Consider the following 19,135-nt stretch of genomic DNA (forward strand, 5'->3'; position numbering starts at 1 on the left):
GAGCTCTCCTTCAGCACTTCCTGCTGAGGCTGGTGCTTGACCTGGCCTAGGCCTGGGTGAACTTGGTGAATTCCTCTTCTGCCCAAAGCCTGCTTCCTGCTGTCCTTCCCAAGGGCGTGGTGAGAAGTGGGCGGGAGTAGGAAGTCTTCAAAGAACAGAGGCATTGAGAGGGTGTCGGGCACAATGCCCGTTGTGAAGGTCACCCCACACCGTGGGATCCAGCCTGACCTCCCAACAGCAGGACTGGAGGTGGCCCTCTCTTCCATGCACGGCAGAAAAAAGAGGGCCACTGTACACCCTGAAGCTGATTTACTCTCATTCAGAACTGCTTTCATGAAATACAAATAGAACAATGTGGGCTGGATGCGGTGGCTCACACCTATAATCCCAGCACTTTGGGAGGCCAAGGTGGGTAGATCGCTTGAGCTCAGGAGTTTGAGACCAGCCTGGGCAACATGGTGAAACCCCATCTCTCCTTAAAATTTTAAAACAGAAAAATCAAAAACAAACAAAAACAAATAGAACAAGGTGGACAAAAATCTACCATTAGAGTCACCAAGGATAAAACCTCCCAGGATGCCGTGGACACTTTAGACGCTGGCTCTCGACTCTTGCAGTGATGTCACTCTCAGCCCAAGGCTGTCTTCCTGGCATCCATCAGATCCGCAGCCCTGGTTTGGAAGTGTGTGGAGGGCTAGGAAGGATACCTAATTTTCCTCAGCAAATCCCTCTGCCAAGGGGTACCCAGGACTGAAGAGAAACCCCAGCTCTGGTGTGGAGCTGTGCTGTCATGGCAGTGCCAAGGCAGCCAGTGGAAGTTGGCTGACAAGGCAAACTGAGGCAATCCACGCAGAACAAATTCAATGGCCACCCAGGCTGGAGTGCAGTGGCATGATCATGGCTCACTGAGCCTCCAACTCTCAGGCTTAAGCAATTCTCCTACCTCAGCCTCCCAAGCAGTGGGGACCACAGGCACGTGGCACCACGCCTAATTTTTTTTTATTTTTTGTAGAGACGGGATCTTACTGAATTGCCCAGGCTGGTTTCAAATTTCTGGGCTCACCAAAGGCCTCTTTTCTAAGAAACAGCCCTCTCCCTCCTCTCCCTCTCGTTGTCTCCAGGAGAGACATCCTGCAAGGTTGTATTCTTTTTGTTTTTTTTTGGGACAGAGTTTTTCTCTGTTGCCCAGGCTGGAGAGCAGTGGTCCAATCTCAACTCACGGCAACCTCCACCTCCCAGGTTCAAGCGATTCTCCTGCCTCAGCCTCCTGGGTAGCTGGGACTACAGGCACATGCCACTATGCCCAGCTAGTTTTTTTTCTCTATTTTTAGTAGAGACGGGGTTTCACCGTGTTAGCCAGGATGGTCTTAATCTCCTGACCTTATGATCTGCCCGCCTCGGCCTCCCAAAGTGCTGGGATTCCAGGCGTGAGCCACCGCGCCCGGCCCACAGTTTTATTCTTTACAGGAGGTCAGTGCCCATCACGTTCCCTGTCTACAGACAAATAAAAAGCTGCTCTCTCCAGAGGGGCAGCAGCAGTCCTGATGGTCCAGTGAGACCCAGAAGCTTCCAGGAGACCTTCAGTCCCGAGTCCCTTTCAGTCATCATCTTCTGTGTCTGACTCTTCTGTGGACTCGGATGCGCTCTCTGGCAAGTCGTCTCCCATCTGCTGGAACCTTCCCGACTGTGAATCCCACATGTATTTGATAGTCACCTTGAATTCAGCCATCTCATACCCAAAAAGCTTCTGCAAGAGACAAAGGGAACAAAGAATCAGGAGGAATGAAGGTATTCAAAGTGCAGGGGGGCATTTTCAGCAGGCAGAGGAAAGCCAGCACCCCCGCCCGCAACAGCCCGCGAGGCGCCAGACTCACCAGGACGCGAGCCTGCTCTGGGGTCAGCACATCGCCCTCCTTGCACACCTCGTAGTCAGACAGCAGAGTCACCACACCTGCAGAAGAGGGTGGCTCTCAGTTACCTCTGGCCCAGAGGCCTGCAGAGCCCTCTCTGCCCTGGCCATGTTGGGAGGAATCCAGTCAGCCACCTGCCCTCCCCACGGCTCCAACACACACTGGGCAGTGGCTGTCTCCCTGAGGTCCCTTTGATTTGCCACAGCCTCGACCTCCTGGGCTCTAGTGATCCTCTTGCCTCAGCCTCCCATGTAGCTAGGACCACAGGCACACACCACCATGGCTGTCTAATTTTTTGACTTTTTTTTTTTTAAACAAGCACAAGGCCCCTGATGGGCCTCAAGGGCTGCATTTTGGCTGTAAGTTACTGTCTGCTTTCACCCCCACTGTGAGGCATGCACTCTTAGCCCCATTTTCTCATGAGAAAATGGAAGCTTGTAGAAATAACTTGCTCAGCTAGAAAGGGATGAGCTTGCAGGCCCGTGCTCTTGGACTCTAGGCTGTGACCTTTTGGCTCCAGGGCTGCCCATACCTCTCTTGAGGGCGGTGGGCAGGCCCAGCTGCCTGAGCTGTGGCTCCATGGAGTGGGGGAACTGCTCCAGGGGCCCTGAATCCAGGCTCACAGTGAAAGCTGCTTTGTTACCAGCTCGGGCGTAGTCCATTTCTGTGTATTTCGTGAACCACCTAAGGGAAAAGAGAAGTGGTAGGAGGGGATGCTCCTGGCCACGCCACCAGCCCATGAGTCAGGCTCCCCCAAGTGTCCCGCGGCCCTGGGCCTTCCCCCATCACAGACCTTGGCTGCTGGCCAGCAGCCAGCCCAGAGCACCATGCTGGAGAGGACAGAGAGGGCTGTGGTCCCAGGCCACTAGCTCAGTGACAGGCTTCCAGGAGCAGTTCCAACTTGATGCCACATATGGAACGAAGTTCCTGCATCATTCCCTCCCTGAAATCCCCTCTCACCTGCCTCTTTCCCTCCGTTCCTCAGCAGTACTTACTCATTCACCTCCTCCTTTGTGCGGTTGGTGAACAGGAGACCCACCTCACCCCTCAACCTTTTGCTGACCTACAAATCAGGAGTGAGGACAGCTTGGTCACATTAGAGCAGTGGTTCTCTACTAGGCACGTTTTTGCTCACCGGGTACATTTGGCAACATTTAAAGACGTTTTTGGTTGTCATAGCAGGAAGGAGTGGGAGGCAGGAAGCGTGCTATTCCTTGGGTCCGGAGGTGAAGGGAGAACCCAGAGCTTTAAGCCAGGCCCTGCTCTCCCTGAGCCTCCGGCCTGCCGATGGCTGGGGGAGGCTGTCACATGGGAGTAGTGGGAGAGAAGGCAGCTTTGCCTTAGCCCCACCCGGTGAGGGCCAGAGACTTACCTGGTGCAGGTTGTCTTTGTATTCATCAGATGGGCTCCGACCCAAGGCCACCATCATCACCTTGTTTTTGCCAAAGAACATCCTACCAAGCAAGAGAAAGAGCATTCTGTGAAGGAAGAGCCCTGCCCTCCCCATCCCTCAGCAACATGCAAAGCAGCTCCGGTCCCCAGTGAGCTCAGGCCCAGGCTGAGCCAGTGGCACCCACTTCTCCATGCTGCATGGCCACACTGTCCCCACCTCGGGGTCCCTTTCATTATGTTCCCACCCACAGACTCCTGACATGGCAACATTTTGTCTCCCAGCCCATCACGAGCATCATGTACCAGTTCTCTATCTGGATGTATGCGGGAGGCATGTTAACAGCCTGAACCAGAGCTGGTGCGGCAAGAGACCACCACCAGAGCCACCTGCCCCAGGACAGAAACTTGCCATGTGGCTGCTGCATCCTGCTCCCAGGTCACTGTCTGTGTCGCAGTGTCCATACTGACATTCTAAAACTGGTGTGATGCTCCTAAATGGCCCAGAGTCCAGGGTTAAAGGGCCACTTCTCCTGAAAGGCCCACCTCTCAAACATCTCCTGAGCAACTGCCAAGTCCTGCCCCTAGGAGCTCAGTGCAAAATCTGCTTTTTTTTTGAGGTGGAGTTTCACTCTGTCACCCAGGCTGGAGTGCGATGGTGCAATCTCAGCTCATTGCAGCCTCTGCCTCACGGGTTCAAGCGATTCTTCTGCCTCAGCCTCCTGAATAGCTGAGATTATAGGTGCCTGCCACCATGCCCGGCTAATTTTTGTATTTTCAGTAGAGAAGGGGTTTCGCCAAGTTGGCCAGGCTGGTCTCAAACTCCTGACCTCAGGTGATCCCCCTGCCTCAGCCTCCCAAAGTGCCAGGATTACAGGCGTGAACCACCGCACCCTGCCCAAGACCAGCTTTAACAGTGAAAAGGAAGTGCTCTTCAGTGGCAGGTAGCACTTTGTCCTTATTAAGGTGTCAGCGGCATGACCCAGGCACCTAAAGGATCAGAAATTGCTCCTGAGCTTTGACTGAGAGCAGCCTGGCCGGGTCCCCACTCAGAAGGGCCTTCTTCCCCCTGCCCGCTCACCGGCTGTGCTTCCAGGCGTTCCGGATGTCCTTCAGCTTGCTGTTCCTCATGTTGGCCACAGAGAAGATGAAAAGGTACTTGTAGGTGTCCACACATTTCCGAAGCTGTGGGACAATTCACGAGGCTCTGAGTTCAAGCAGCAGCATACAACGGGCACTACTCTGGCCTCAGATGAGAATGAATCTGCTCTGGGCCCCTGACAACTATGGAAACTGGAAGAACTGGAGGCCTCTAATTTGGTTGTCTCCTACCTCCATTACTGAAATTAGGATCCCTAACCACAAGGGAGGCTGAGCCATGGATCTACACCCCACGGCCTTTTCCAGGTCTCTCACTTATTTATGACCAACCGTAGAACTGATCATCAACTGTTAACCTAGAAACATTCACCCACATTAGGAAGGGTCCTGCTACATGGAAACACATGGAGCCTCACTGTTATAAGGGGAGGCAGCTGATCGGTACTGCTCTGCACGTGGTGCTGGCCAAAGCCACCATGAGGCGGCCTCTAGGAGTGGAGTCATTGTGCAGGAGACTGTTTCACCCAGCCTGCAGCCCAGGTTGGCAGGTCAGAAGCTGTACAGTGGGTTGGTGCAGTCACCTACACCTGGTAAATCTCCCAGCTCTTCTTTTTCTTTTAAAGACAGGGTCTCACTCTGTTGCCCAGGCTGCGTACCACCACGTCCAGCTAGTTTTTTTTTCTTTTCTTTTTGTAGAGATGAGGTTTTGTCATGTTGCCCAGGCTGCTCTTGAGCTCCCAGACTCAAGCTATCTGACCCACTTGGCCTCCCAAAGTGCTGAGATTACAGGCGTGGCCCACCGTTCCTGGCCTCCTGTTTTTTGACATTGGGCAGGCTAACAAACCTCTGTAAGCTTCAGTGACCCCAAATGCAAAACAGCAACATCATCACCTAGTACCCACATCACAGGGATGTTATGAGGATGGAGTGGAACAACGCATAAGAAACACAGTGCAGGACAGGGCACAGAGTACGAGCTAGTCAAAGCTGGAAATCATCACTATGGAAGTTTTTGCTGGTGCTGCTGCTGGAGGAAAAAGGCCTGGATTAGCAGCTTGGAGATTTTTTTTTTTCCCCACTAGTATGTTCCCCTGGCCAACAGTCCTATCCCTGGCCAACAGTCCTATACCTACCTTTATAAACCAAACAATTGCAAGCTCTAGAAAAAGAACAACCTCTTACCTCTTCTATCAGGTTTTGTTTCAATTCCAAGCCTTTCTTGGCAGTTTTGGTTAAGGAGACTAATAAAAACAAAAAGGAGAGAGATGATGAGAGACCAATCTAAATGCATTGGAGACTTATTTTCTTCTCCCCTTTGGCAGAGAGCGCTCAGCTGGATGCAGCCATTCTGAAAAAACGCAGCAAGGCCTTTGTGGCCATCATTTCTGGCACACAAAGCCATTCCCAGGGCCCATGGAATGCCTACTCATTAGCATTCCTGGGCCTGAAGATCCCTGGATATAACTCCTGCTATTTAGACAAACTAGGCCTTTCTTAGCTCCTAAGGCTGACCCAAAAAACTTGATTGCAGTGTGGGGGTGGAGGCTGTTCCTGCTGCTAGAAGTGCTCTCAGTGGCAGACCTCACCTGCTGGCTGAGGCAGGCCCCTGTTTTTTGTTTTTTTTTGACATGGGGTCTCACTCTGTCATCCAGGCTGGAGTGCAATGGCACGATCTGGGCTCACTGCAACCTTGAGCTCCTAGGCTCAGGCAATCCTCCCACACAGGACTACAGGCACACACCACCATGGCCTGCTAATTTTGGCTGGGACCACAGAAATGCACCACCATGCCCAGATGAGTTTTGTATTTTTTGCAGAGATGGCTTTTGCCATGTTGCCCAGGTTGGTCTCAAACTCCTGGGCTCAAGAGATCTGCCTACCTCAGTCTCCCAAAGTGTTGGAATCATAGGTGTGAGCCACCATGCCTGGCCCCTTGCTGCTCTTGACCATGATGCAGAAACCACTCTAGCTGGCCTATGCTGTGCAACCATGAGGCTGGGGACTGAATCTCCTGATATGTATCTGCACCCCAGTATTGCAATTTGGACCCAAAGACGCAGCAACACTTCTCTGGGGAGGAACATGTACCTCTACTGTAAAAATGGCTGGGGCCCAATTTGCCCTCTACCCACAGTTTGGCATTTGCCAGACCTGACCCAGGCTCCCTCCACAGAATCAAATCGTTCCAGAAACACTTAACAGAACTCCAACTGCAAAGCCCCGGGGGGCCTTCACAAAGGGACCCAGGCCTCTCTTCTTTAACCTTCCCGCACTCAGCCCCTCTTAACTAGGTACCACACAGACAAAGACAATGACATCAGTCAATGGTAAGTGGAGCAGAGGAGGGCAAACGAAATACAGCGGGCCACTTCCCATCATTTCCACTGTTGTACCTTTGGCTCAAGCCAGCATCACCCTGTCTTGGATTAATGCTGGTCTCACTGCTTCCATTCCTGCCCTCTGCCCTGTCTTCCCCAACTATTCTCACCAAGGCAACCAGAGTGACCCTTCATAAGTAAAGGTAAATCACATGGGTGTTCTGCTACCCACTTCACCTGGGCAGGAAAGCCAATGCCTTGCCAAGGCCGAGGAAGTCCTGCCCTCTCTGCCTAACTCCCTCCCCCAGCTCTATTTGGCTCCTTCTGCTCCAGCGTCACTGGCCTCTTGTCCCAAACACGTCATATCTGCCCCCATTTCAGAGCCTTTTCACTTCAGGTTCCCTCTACTTGGAAGAGCATTCTCCCAGATGATTCCACAGCTGCTCAATTCCACAGGTTGCTCGCTTCCTTTCTTTATTTTCTGCTCATTTGTCACTTCATCAGTGAGACCTTTCCCGACCACACTACACAAAATATCAACATCTCTTCACCCCGTTTTCAATCTGATTTTTAGCATTTTGCGGAATATGTTTCTCCTAAAACGTTACGCTCGATAAGAAATAGGCTTTCCTTGTGACTGCTGTATCCTCTAACGCCTAGAAAGTGCCAGACCCCTAAATATTTTTGAATATTCCAGGGAGCCGGGTTAAGAGAGAGGCCACCACAGCAAAGGTGGTCAAAAATGGTCTCTTAAGAGGTGCGCAAGTCGGGTGTAGGGGCTCACGCCTGTAATCCCAGCACTTAGGGAGGGTGGTTGGAGCCCAGGTGTTCGAGACCAGCTTTGGCAACACACTGAGTCTTCTCTATAAAAAATAAACAAAAAAACCTAGCTGGGTGTGGTGGCGTGCGCCTGTAGTCTCAGCTACTCGGGAGGTTGAGGTGGGAGGATCGCTTAAGCCAAAAAAGTCAAGGCTGCAGTGACTTATTTTATTTATTTATTTATTTTTGAGACGGAGTCTCGCTCTGTCGTGCCCAGGCTGCAGTACAGTGGAGCGATCTCGGCTCATTGCAACCTCCGCCTCCCGGGTTCAAGCGATTCTCCCGCCTCAGTCTCCCAAGTACCTGGGATTATAGGCACCTGCCACCATGCCCATCTAATTTTTAGTATTTTTAGTAGAAAAGGGGTTTCACCATATGGGCCAGGCTGGTCGGGAACTCCCGACCTCAGGTGATTCGCCCGCCTCGGCCTCCCAAAGTGCTGGGATTACAGGCGTGAGCCACCGCATCCGGCCTGCAGTGTTACGATCGCGCACTGCACTCCAGCCAGGGCAACAGAGCGAGACCGTGTCTCAGAGGGGTCCTATTAACTGACAACTAAGAAGGCGCAAACCATACGAAGAGGTAAGCATGCCAGGCAGAAACAACCGCAGACACACAACGCCAGACACGGGAACAAACCTGTGCTGAAAGAAGGGAAAGGCAGCCAGAGTGGCGGGAGCGCAGGAAGATGAGAAAGGGCCGAAGGTGGGAAAAGTGGGCCGAAATGGCAGCAGGCACAGCCGGGGGCGGTGTTCAGGAGCTGCCTCCCGACCCAGTTGGCCTTGCAGGAGCACCGGAAACTAGGCAAAACGAGTCTCCGCTCCCCAGACCCAACTGGGCGTCAGCCACCTCTGGCGGTTTTACAGCCCCGAAGCCCCCATTCCAGCTCGCAGCGAGGCAGCGGAACACCTCGAGGATGTCCTGGCGTTCCAATCTGCGCCCCCGCCGCCCCGAAGCCCTCACCGCAGGCTGGGTAGCCAGCCCACGGAGCTCCCCCCAGGGTCCCGACTCCCCCTTCGCCCACCTTTCTTGTCGCGCTTGGATTTGGGCATCGCGCTGAATCCACGTGCGGCGGAAGACGGTGCACCCCGTTAGGACCCCGGCGGCGCGGGGGCCTCTGGGACGGCCCTCGGGGGCTGCCCCTCGCGTGTGCCTGACCCAATGTGCACTGCAGCCTGCCTCTCCCTGCCAAGCCGCCGCCTGCGCTTTCTCCCGCGCCTGTAGGGCGACTTCCCGTGTGCCGAGGCAGTCCCCGAATCCCGAGCGTCCGACCGAGGGCCTCGCGCGCTGTCCCAGCTCTGTGGTCCCGCGGAGGCGGAGCCCGCGGCGCGGTGCATGCCGGGACGGCGGTGGGTGGTGCGTGCGCTCGCATCATGGCGGCTGAGTGGGCTTCTCGTTTCTGGCTTTGGGTTACGCTGCTGATTCCTGCGGCCGCGGTCTACGAAGACCAAGTGGGCAAGTTTGATTGGTGCGTACGTGTGGAACATATTCGAGAGATAAGTGGCTGTTTCCCCAGTGCTAAAACCTGCTAAAGGTTGTCACTTAACAGGATTGGCCGCATAATTTGCAGGACCCAGTACAAAATGAAAACGTGGGGCCCCTTGTTAAAAAATTATTAAGGATTTAAAGTCATCGGAAGCAGAGCCTTAAACCAAGTGTTAGGGGTCATTCTAAGCTGATCCTTGCGTGTAAGCCGGCCCTGCCATCCAGGAATGCTTGGGGTGCCGGTCAGAGAACACTGATCCCGTCCTCCCTCGTCAGGTTCGATTTTTTTGACTGTGAGATTTCTGGTCTACCAGGTGTCAGAGGTCGCCAAGCCGTCAGTGAACTTTAATTCGTACTCGAATTGGTGTCTTGTAGGCATGTGAACAGGAGCTTTCGTCTTAAAAGTCCTAAACTGAGTCCTTTTCCCCTCTCATCAACCTAGTCTGGCCCTGGGCTCACAGCAGGATTGCCCAAAACACTAAGCAGCTAGAATATGCCATTCACTCATTCATTCATTCACCCACCCACGTCTTCCTTAAGGCCCTGGAGTAGCTTGCGTTTGTTTGAATTTTACCAGTTAAGACTTGTGTGATCTTGGGGAAAGTGACTTAACCACTCTGTGCCTTGGTTTCTTTGTCTGTAGAATGGGTTTACTAACAGTCCATTATCTCTTACAGTACTTGTGAGAATGAATGAGACAATCCCATTAAATTACTTAGCACAATGCCTGGCTCACTGAATGCAGTCATTAAGCGTTATCTGTTATTATTGCTATTTACACTTTATTCTTCAGGGCCCAGCTCAGATTTCTCCTCCTCTGAAGTATTTTCTGTCTTGGAAAAGTTGATTCGCATATATGTTGAGTACCTGTTATGCCAGACAGTGTGACAAATAAAACATAAGTTACATTTTTAATGATGTGCACAACTGTTCACAATGTCATATGTGTATGTTACACATATATATCGGGTGATATGTGTATCTAATTTTGCAGAATACTTGATATATGCAATTTTCTTAATTTTATTTTCATGAATGAATGAATGAATGAATGGCATTTCCTAACTGCTTAGTGTCTTGGGCAGCTCTGCTCTGAGCCCAGGGCCAGGTTAGGCTGATGAGGGGGGAAAAGGACTCTGTTTAAGACTTTTTTTTTTTTTTTTTTTGAGACAGTTTTGCTCTTGTTGCCCAGGCTGGAGTGTAATGGCGCGATCTCATGGCTCACCACAACCTCCACCTCTGGGGTTCAAGCGATTCTCCTGCCTCAGCCTCCCGAGTAGCTGGGATTACAGGCATGCGCCACCACACCCAGCTAATTTTTGTATTTTTGGTAGAGATAGGGTTTCTCCATGTTGGTCAGGCTGGTCTCAAACTCCCCATCTCAGGTAATCCACCCGCCTAGGCCTCCCAAAGTGTTGGAATTACAGGCGTGAGCCACTGCGCCCAGCCAAGACTTTTTAAAATTTTTTGAGACAGGGACTCATTCTGTAGCCCAGGCTGGAGTGCAGTACTATCATGGCTCACTGCAGCTTTGACCTTCCAGGTTCAAGTGACCCTCCCAGCTCAGCCTCCTGAGTAGCTGGGACTACTGGTGCACACCTCTCCAGTTTCTTTGTATTTTTTGTAGAGACGGGGTTTTGCCATGTTGCCCAGGCTGGTCTTGAACACCTGGGCTCAAGCAATCTGGCTGCCTCGGCCTCCCAAAGTGCTGGGATTACAGGTGTGAGCCACTGCACCTGGCCTACAGTTTTCAGATTGAAAAATAAATGAAGACATACAGGTATGCATCACTTAATGATGGGAATACATTCTGAGAAATGCCCTCTTGTGCAAACGTTGTAGTGTGTACTTATGTAAATCTAGATGGTTTAGCCTACTACACACCTAGGCTATATGGTACAGCCTATTCTTCCTAGGCTACAAACCTGTACGGCATGTTACTGTACTGAAAACTGTAGGCAATTGTAACACAATGGTAAATATTTGTGTATCTAAACATAGAAAATGTATGGTAAAAATAGGATATGAAAGATAAAAAATGGTACACTGGTATAGGGCACTTAACATGAATGTATCTTGCAGAACTAGGAGTTGTTCTGGGGTTAGTCAGTAAGTGGTTGGTGAGTAAATGTAAAGGCTTAGGACATTACTGTACACTACTGTGGACTTTATAAATACTGTGCACTTAGACTATACTAAATTTATAAAATTTCTTCAATAATAAGTTAACCTTAGCTTAATGTAACTTTTTTACTTTACAAACATTTTATTTTTTTAATTTTTGACTTTTGTAATAATACTTAGTATAAAACACAGACTTTACAGCTGTACAAAAATATATTTTTAAAATTTATTTTTGACATGGGATCTTGCTATGTTCCCCAGGCAGATATTGAACTCCTGGACTCAAGCAAGCCTCCTGCCTCAGCCTCCCTAGCAACAGGGATTACAGGCACATGCTACCATGCCTGACTTAATAATATTTTTCTTATATCTTTATTCTATAAGCTTTTTCCTACAATAGTAAAATTTTTTTTTTCAGTCTTAAACTATTTTGTTAAAAACTAAGACACAGGCCGGGCGCAGTGGCTAACATCTGTAATCCTAGCACTTTGGGAGGCTGAGGTGGGTGGATGGCTTGAGTCCAGGAGTTCAAGACCAGCTTGGGGCTGGGCGTGGTGGCTCACGCCTATAATCCCAGCACTTTGGGAGGCCGAGGGCGGGTGGATCACAAGGTCAAGAGGTCAAGACCATCGTGGCCAACATGGTGAAACCCCGTCTCTACTAAAAATACGAAAATTAGCTGGGCATGGTGGCACATGCCTGTAGTCCCAGCTACTTGGGAGGCTGAGGCAGGAGAATTACTTGAACCTGGGAGACGGAGGTTGCAGTGAGTTGAGATCACGCCACTGCACTCAGCCTGGCAACAGAGCGAGACTCCATCTCAGAAACAAAACAAAACAAAACAAAAAACAGCTTGGGCAATATGGCGAAACCCCATTTCTGCAAAACATACAAAAATTAGCCAGGCATGGTGGTGGGTGCCTGTAGTCCCAGCTACTCGGGAGGCTGAGGTGGGAGGATCACCTAAGCCTGGGAGGTCGTGGCTGTAGTGAGCTGTGATGGTGCCTCTGTACTCCAGTCTGGGTGACAGAGTAAGAGCATCTCAAAAAACAAGCAAACAAAAAACAAACTAAGACACAAACACATTAGCCTGGGCCTAAATAGGGTTAGGATCATCAATATCACTGTCTTCCACCTCCACATATTGTCTTACTGGCAGGTTTTCAGGAGCAGTAACACCCATGGAGCTGTCATCTGTGATAACAATGCCTGTTTCTGGAATACCTCTTTTTTTTTTGGGACAGAGTCTTACTCTGTTGCTCAGCCTGGAGTGCAGTGGCATGATCTCGGCTCACTACAACCTCCACCTCCCGGGTTCAAGTGATTCTCATGTCTCAGCCTCCCAAGTAGCTGGGACTGTGGTGCACACCACTATGCCTGGCTAATTTTTGTATTTTTAGTAGAAATGGGGTTTCACCATGTTGGCCAGGCTGTTCTTGAACTCCTGAACTCAGGTGATCTGCTCGCCTCTGCCTCCCAAAGTGCTGGGATTATAGGCATGAGCCACCGCGGCCAGCTTGGAATACCTATTGAAGCACCTGCATGAGACTATTTTACAGTTAATTTTCTTTTAATAAGTAGAAGGAGTACTCTAACCATAAAAAGTAGATACATAAACCAGTAACATAGTCATTTATTATCATTGTCAAGTATTATGTAGTATACATTATTGAATATGCTGTACTTTTATACAGCTGGCAGTACAGTGGGTTTGTTTACACCACCTTCACCGCAAACGTGATTAATGCATTCGACTACAATGTTATGGCAGCTACAATGTTACTAGGTTATAGGAATTTTTCAGCTCCATTATACTCTTGTGTGACCACCGCTGTATATGCTGTATATGCGATCAATCATTGACTGAAACATCGTTTTGCAGTGCACGACTGTATAGTAAAATGTTAAAAGTATATGTACAAAGCTGGGCACAATGGCATGCACCTGAAATCCCAGCTACTTGGGAGCATCTTGGGAGAGATGGGAGTATTACTTGAGCCCAAGAGTTCAATCCAGCCTAGGCAGCACAGTGAGATCCCATCTCAAATAATAAAAAGTGTATCTATAGTGGTGGTTGTATTAGTTTTCTCAGGCTGCTATAATGAAATACCATAGACTAGGTGGCTTAAACAATAGAAATTGATATTCTTACAGTACTGGAGGCTGGAAGTTCAAGATCAAGGCATTGGCAGGTTTTGTTTCCTCTGAGGCCTCGCTCATTGGCTTGCAAAAGGCTGCCTTCTTGCTGTATCCTTACATGGCCTTTACTGTGCTTACACATCCCTGATGTCTCTTCCTCTATTGGATTAAGGCCTCACCCTTTTGACTTTATTAAAACATAATTACATTTTTAAAGGCCTTGCCGTCAAATACTGTAACATTGGGGGATAGGGTTTCAACACAGGAGTTTTTGAGGATACAATTCAATCCAGAAGAGTGATATATTACATTTTAAAATTTTTATTATTTATTTATTTTTTATTGTTTTGAGACAGAATCTTGCTCTGTCACCCACGCCGGAGTACAGTGGCATGATCTCGGCTCACTGCAACCTCCGCCTCCAGGGTTCAAACGATTTTCCTGCCTTAGCCTCCGAAGTAGCTGGGATTATAGGTGCCCATCACGCCCAGCTAATTTTTGTACTTTTATAAGAGACGGAGTTTTACCATGTTGGCCAGGCTGCTCTCAAACTCCGGACCTCAAGTGATCGACATGCCTGGACCTTCCAAAGTGCTGAGATTACAGGTGTGAGCTACCATGCCTGGTGGAGATTTTTAAATTGTTGTAAGTGTTCCCCCCACCCACCCATTTTCTGTAATAAGGAGGCATTATTTTATATCCAGATAAAACAACAGTATTTTATTTACTTATTTATTTGAGAGAGAAGCCCACTCTGTCGCCCAGGATGGAGTTCAGTGACACGATCTTGGATCACTGCAACCTCTGCCTCCTGAGTTCAAGCGATTCTTTTGTCTCAGCCTCCCGAGTAGTTGGGATGACAGGCATGTGCCACCACGCCCAGCTAATTTTTGCATTTTTAGTAGAGATGGGTTCTCACCAAGTTGGCCAGCTGGTCTCGAACTCCTGATCTTAAATGATCCACCCACCTTGGCCTCCCAAAGTGCTGGGATTATAGGCGTGAGCCACTGCGCCTGGCCTGTTTATTTTTTTGAGACAGTCTTGCTCAGGTTGGAGTGCAATGGTGTGATCTCGGCTCACTGCAGCCTCGACCTCCTGGGCTCAAGCGATCCGAATCGAGAAAATTATTAGCCTCACACGGTAGGCTACCAAGTACAAAGGAGGTGCTTGCTCTGTGCTGTTAAGAAGTGCTGTGATCTCAGTCGGGCATGGTGACTCACGCCTGTAATCCCAACACTTTGGAAGGCCGAGGCGGGTGGATCACTTGAGGTCAGGAGTTCAAGACCAGCCTGGCCAACATGGTGAAACCCCATGTCTACTAAAAATACAAAAAAATTAGCCGGTCGTGGTGGCAGGTGCCTGTAATCCCAGCTACTCGGGAGGCTGAGGTAGGAGAATTGCTTGAACCTGGGAGGTGGAGGTTGCAGTGAGCTGAGATTGCACCATTGCACTCCAGCCTGGGGGACAAGAGTGAGACTTCGTCTCAAAAAAAGAAAAAAAAAAGAAAGGTAAGGTGCCCTTTTGGGTGTCAATTATCTGAAGGTAAATATATGTGCTTCCATTTAGAAGGAAGAGTTAGTATTATCTATTAGGAGCTAATTTTCTTCTCTTACTCTCTTTGCATCTGACTACATTGAATGGAAATCTTGCTTTTGGTCAGAGCTCTTCATTAACAAACACTTCTTTTTTTTTTTTTTTTTTTTTGAGATGGAGTTTTGCTCTTGTTGCCCAGGCTGAAGTGCAATGGCGCGATCTCAGCTCACCGCAACCTCCGCCTCCCGGGTTCCAGCGATTCTCCTGCCTCAGCCTCCCTTGTAGCTGGGATTACAGGCATGTGCCACCATGCCCAGCTAATTTTGTATTTTTCGTAGAGACAGACAGGGTTTCTCCATGTTGATCAGGTTGGTCTCGAACTCCTGACCTCAGGTGATCCGCCCGCCTCGGCCTCCCAAAGTGTTGGGATTACAGGTGTGAACCACTGCGCCCGGCTAACAAACACTTCTTATATGTCCTAAAATGAATGTGATAGTGATAGCCCTGTGATTTTTTTTCCGGAGCATTTTGTGGAATGGTGATTTTAGCTCCTTACGGTCCCCTGTACTCTTTTTTTCTCAGGAGACAGCAATATGTTGGGAAGGTCAAGTTTGCCTCCTTGGAATTTTCCCCTGGATCCAAGAAGTTGGTTGTAGCCACAGAGAAGAATGTGATTGCAGCATTAAATTCCCGAACTGGGGAGATCTGTGAGTGAACTGAGAACTGTGTCTACTGGCTGCCTCAGGGATGAAAGACTTACCATTGCCAACTCTGCCTGGCTGATTCCTGAATAAGGGACATGTTGGCCAAAAGATGCCTCTCCTAGTGGATTCTGATACTTTTTTTTTTTTTCAGTCTTACCATCTTTGAATATTTGTATGTTCCTATAACTGACCTTTGCGGTTTATTCTCTCAGCTTGAATCCTGAGTGTCCTTAAATAAGATATTGCTGCAAGCCCAGGCGGGAGGAACACTTGAGCTCAGGAGTTCGAGACCAGCCTGGGGATCACAGTGAGGCCCCATGTCTAAAATTAAAAAAATCAGGCATGGTGGCGTGTGCCTAGATTCCCAGCTACTTGGGAGACTGAGGTGGGAGGATTGCTTGAGCCCAGCAGGTTGAGGCTGCAGTGAGCTGTGATCACGCCAGTTCACTCCAGCCTGGGCAATACAGCAAGACCTTGTCTCAAAAAAAAGATGCTGCTGCAAAAAACACATTATTCTACTTTGCAGTAAACTCTCAGATACCCTCACTTAATTACCTACACTGGCCGGATGTTTTTAGGCACTAAAATAAGGGAAATAGAATTTATGATCACTATTTTTCTTGTGAATTGGATGGATTTTATTAATCTTATTGTTGTTTGTTTATATGTTTGATGGGGTGGTAGTGGGGCCTGGACAGTAGTGGCCCCTCTTAACCCCTTCTACCCTCATTACCCCATGAATGGGACTGGATCACTGCCAGTTAGCTATACTCCTTCACTCCCTCGAAATAAAATTGGACATTGCTGTGCAAATGAAGAGCTCTTCATTTATTTCTTAGTCTTCTGGGTTGCCACCTTTTGTTCATAGTAACGTCTAACTTTCATGTCTCTCAGTGTGGCGCCATGTTGACAAGGGCACGGCAGAGGGGGCTGTGGATGCCATGCTGCTGCACGGACAGGGTAAGCAGAGTCCTCCCGTGTCTCCATTGTGCGGCCAGCTCCCTGTCCCATTCCTTGGCTCCTTGATCTGTACAGGGTCTGGTAGGGAAAGGAGCCTGGGGACTCCTGACAGTGAAGGACAGGTACCTGTTTAACATGTATTTGCATCCAGAAATCAGAGGTGAGGCCACTGCTCACAGTGGGACCCTAGGAGGCGACAGAGCAAGTGGGAAATGACTTCACCACGATCTTTTCTTTTCCAGATGTGATCACTGTGTCCAATGGAGGCCGAATCATGCGTTCCTGGGAGACTAACATCGGGGGCCTGAACTGGGAGATAACCTTGGACAGTGGCAGGTAGGGGAGAAACTGGATTTTATCTTGACTGAGTTAAAGGCTTTACCGGAACACAGATCTGCATAGACAGCAACTCTGGGCTTTTGGCTTTTTCCCAGGGACCACTGAAGAGCCAGCCATTGACATTGAGTACCCACTGTGGATATGCTTGCTCAGCCAACATGTGTTGAGCGCCTGTTAGATGCAGAGTTTCTAGGTGCAATGTTTGCACTTGTGCTTGAATGCTGTTCCTAATTTCACTGTGATTCATGAGTTTTGCAATGTTCCAGATATAAGAACATAATATAAAACTTCCACTGTTTAGTTTTGTTTAAAGAACAGCCTGACCTATTGTTAACATCTTTGCTAAAGTTGTTTATTTTTATTTATTGAGTTTTTTGAGACATAGTTTCACTCTTTCACCCAGGCTAGAGTGCAGTGGTGTGATCTTGGCTCACTGCAACCTTCACCTCCCAGGTTCAAGCAGTTCTCGTGCCTCAGCCTCTCCAGTAGCTGGGATTATAGGCATGTGAACCACGCCTGGCTAATTTTTGTATTATTAGTAGAGACGGGGTTTCACCATGTTGGCCAGGCTGGTCTCGAACTCCTGACCCCGTGATCCTCCCACCTCAGCCTCTCAAAGTGTTGGGATTACAGGCATGAGCCACGGGGCCCGGCCCCTAAAGTTGTTCAAATGATAGGGTCATTTGTATTAGCTTATACATTTTCTGATAGTAATTCATTTGGTAAACACGTGCTGAGCCCCAGGCGATGAGAACACATGGGACTGTGAGACAGTTGCTGTCATCGAGGATTCCGCTGTCCATTGGGAGGCAGGCAGGTAGCACAGTAATGACAGCACTGTCTCATGGATATGTGGCAGAGGGTAGGTCCAGTTGCTGTGAAGTCCCAGGGGAAGGAGGGAACAGCCCTTAGGAGATACAGATGGTTTCAGGGAAGCAAGTAGTGTGGCCAAATGGTTGCAAGTGCAGAATCTCAAGTTGACTAACAAGAGGCAGAGCCAGGGTTAGGATCCAGCTGTGTTTGACCCCAAAGCCTGTTTTCTTACCCACTAAGCAACAGTGGGTACTGTTCTGGACTGTCTCTCCTAGCCTGAGGCTCTGCAGGTTTGGGCTGCTCTCAACCTGTACTTGTGCTCAGTTTCCAGGCACTTGGGCTGGTTGGCCTGCAGGAGTCTGTAAGGTACATCGCAGTCCTGAAGAAGACTACACTTGCCCTCCATCACCTCTCCAGTGGGCACCTCAAGTGGGTGGAACATCTCCCAGAAAGGTAAGGCTGCCTGCTCACAGGCAATACCTGCCTCGTTCTACTCTCTAGGAGCTCCTCTTTCTCCTCGAGGGACCCGAAGCATTTGCTTTAACCCAGGCCTGTCTCTTGTTGGTGTTGCATGGAGTGTGTTGCACTCACAATATCTTGAAGGCTGTGAGTATGGGTGAAACTCCGGAGTATGCCTGGAGTTTCCTTTGCACTGAGGAGAACACTCTCAACTGGGGTGCTAGGGCGAGCCATGCTACGGGAGCCACTCACTCGCTCATGGTTATGGTACTTTGTGCCTTCTGACTTCTAGTTCAAGTTCTAGTTCTAGTTCTAGTTCTGACTGAGCCTTTCGTTCATATTAAGAGTTACAACAACTCAAGAAGACCCAGCGTAGGCTGAGTGAGGTGTGAAATGGTTTCTCGAGGTCCTGCTGGTAGAAAGCATCGAAATTGGGAAGGAACAAGAGAAAAGGATCTACTTAGACACCCTGTGGCCATTTTCAAAGTTTAGAGCAGGACTCAAAACTTCAAATTCTGGCCTGGCATGGTGTCTCACACCTGTAATCCCTGCACTTTGGGAGCCTGAGGTGGGTAGATCACTTGAGCTCAGGAGTTCAAGACCAGCCTGGGCAACCCCATCTCTACAAAAAATACAAAAAATTAGCCGGGCATGGTGGTGCATGCTTGTGATCCCAGCTACTTGGGAGGCTGAGGTGGGAGGATCACCTGAGCCTCGGGAGGTAGAGGCTGCAGTGAGCCGTGATCGCACCACTGCACTGCAGCCTGGGTGACAGAGTGAGACGCTGTCTAAAAAAACACAACGAAGAAAATGCTATGAGGCGGGTTATGAAATATCCATGAGCAACACTGGCTGGATGGGAGCTGCAGTGCGCCTGGCCTGCCTGGAGGGGGCAGCCTTACCCACCTGATTGGTGCTCTGTATTTAGGCCTAGTGTTGCCACGTCTTCTAACCGTAGGAAAATTTAGAAATCTGATTGTGAAGTATAATATCTTCTAAATGTTGACAACTAATTCAAATTAAGAACAACAACAACAAAAGC

At 49.4% G+C, this 19,135-nt stretch overlaps 2 protein-coding genes across 3 annotated transcripts in view; one reads left to right on the forward strand and one right to left on the reverse strand.

Annotated features, from left to right (window-relative positions):
* Positions 1–292: 292 nt before the first annotated feature.
* MRTO4 (MRT4 homolog, ribosome maturation factor) lies at positions 293–8,695 on the reverse strand. Its single transcript, XM_004024782.5, has 8 exons — positions 8,562–8,695; positions 5,583–5,641; positions 4,381–4,484; positions 3,283–3,364; positions 2,906–2,973; positions 2,443–2,594; positions 1,875–1,951; positions 293–1,747 (listed from the first exon to the last, which is right to left on the reverse strand). Exons 1-8 carry the CDS (start codon positions 8,587–8,589, stop codon positions 1,598–1,600), a joined length of 720 nt encoding a protein of 239 aa, XP_004024831.1. The 5' UTR covers positions 8,590–8,695; the 3' UTR covers positions 293–1,597.
* Positions 8,615–19,135, forward strand: part of EMC1 (ER membrane protein complex subunit 1) — a 33,730-nt gene continuing 23,209 nt past the window's right edge. Inside the window, exons 1-5 of one of the 2 annotated variants that reach the window (XM_004024783.4) lie at positions 8,615–9,005; positions 15,401–15,525; positions 16,417–16,482; positions 16,725–16,818; positions 17,959–18,087. In XM_004024783.4, the coding sequence (XP_004024832.4) occupies positions 8,911–9,005; positions 15,401–15,525; positions 16,417–16,482; positions 16,725–16,818; positions 17,959–18,087 (509 nt within the window). In that variant the 5' untranslated portion in view covers positions 8,615–8,910. The remainder of the gene's footprint in view (positions 9,006–15,400; positions 15,526–16,416; positions 16,483–16,724; positions 16,819–17,958; positions 18,088–19,135) is intronic. The other variant, XM_019011861.3, reaches the window with a different exon arrangement.

Source organism: Gorilla gorilla, chromosome 1 (assembly GCF_029281585.2).
Source record: "Gorilla gorilla gorilla isolate KB3781 chromosome 1, NHGRI_mGorGor1-v2.1_pri, whole genome shotgun sequence".
NCBI lineage: Eukaryota > Metazoa > Chordata > Mammalia > Primates > Hominidae > Gorilla > Gorilla gorilla.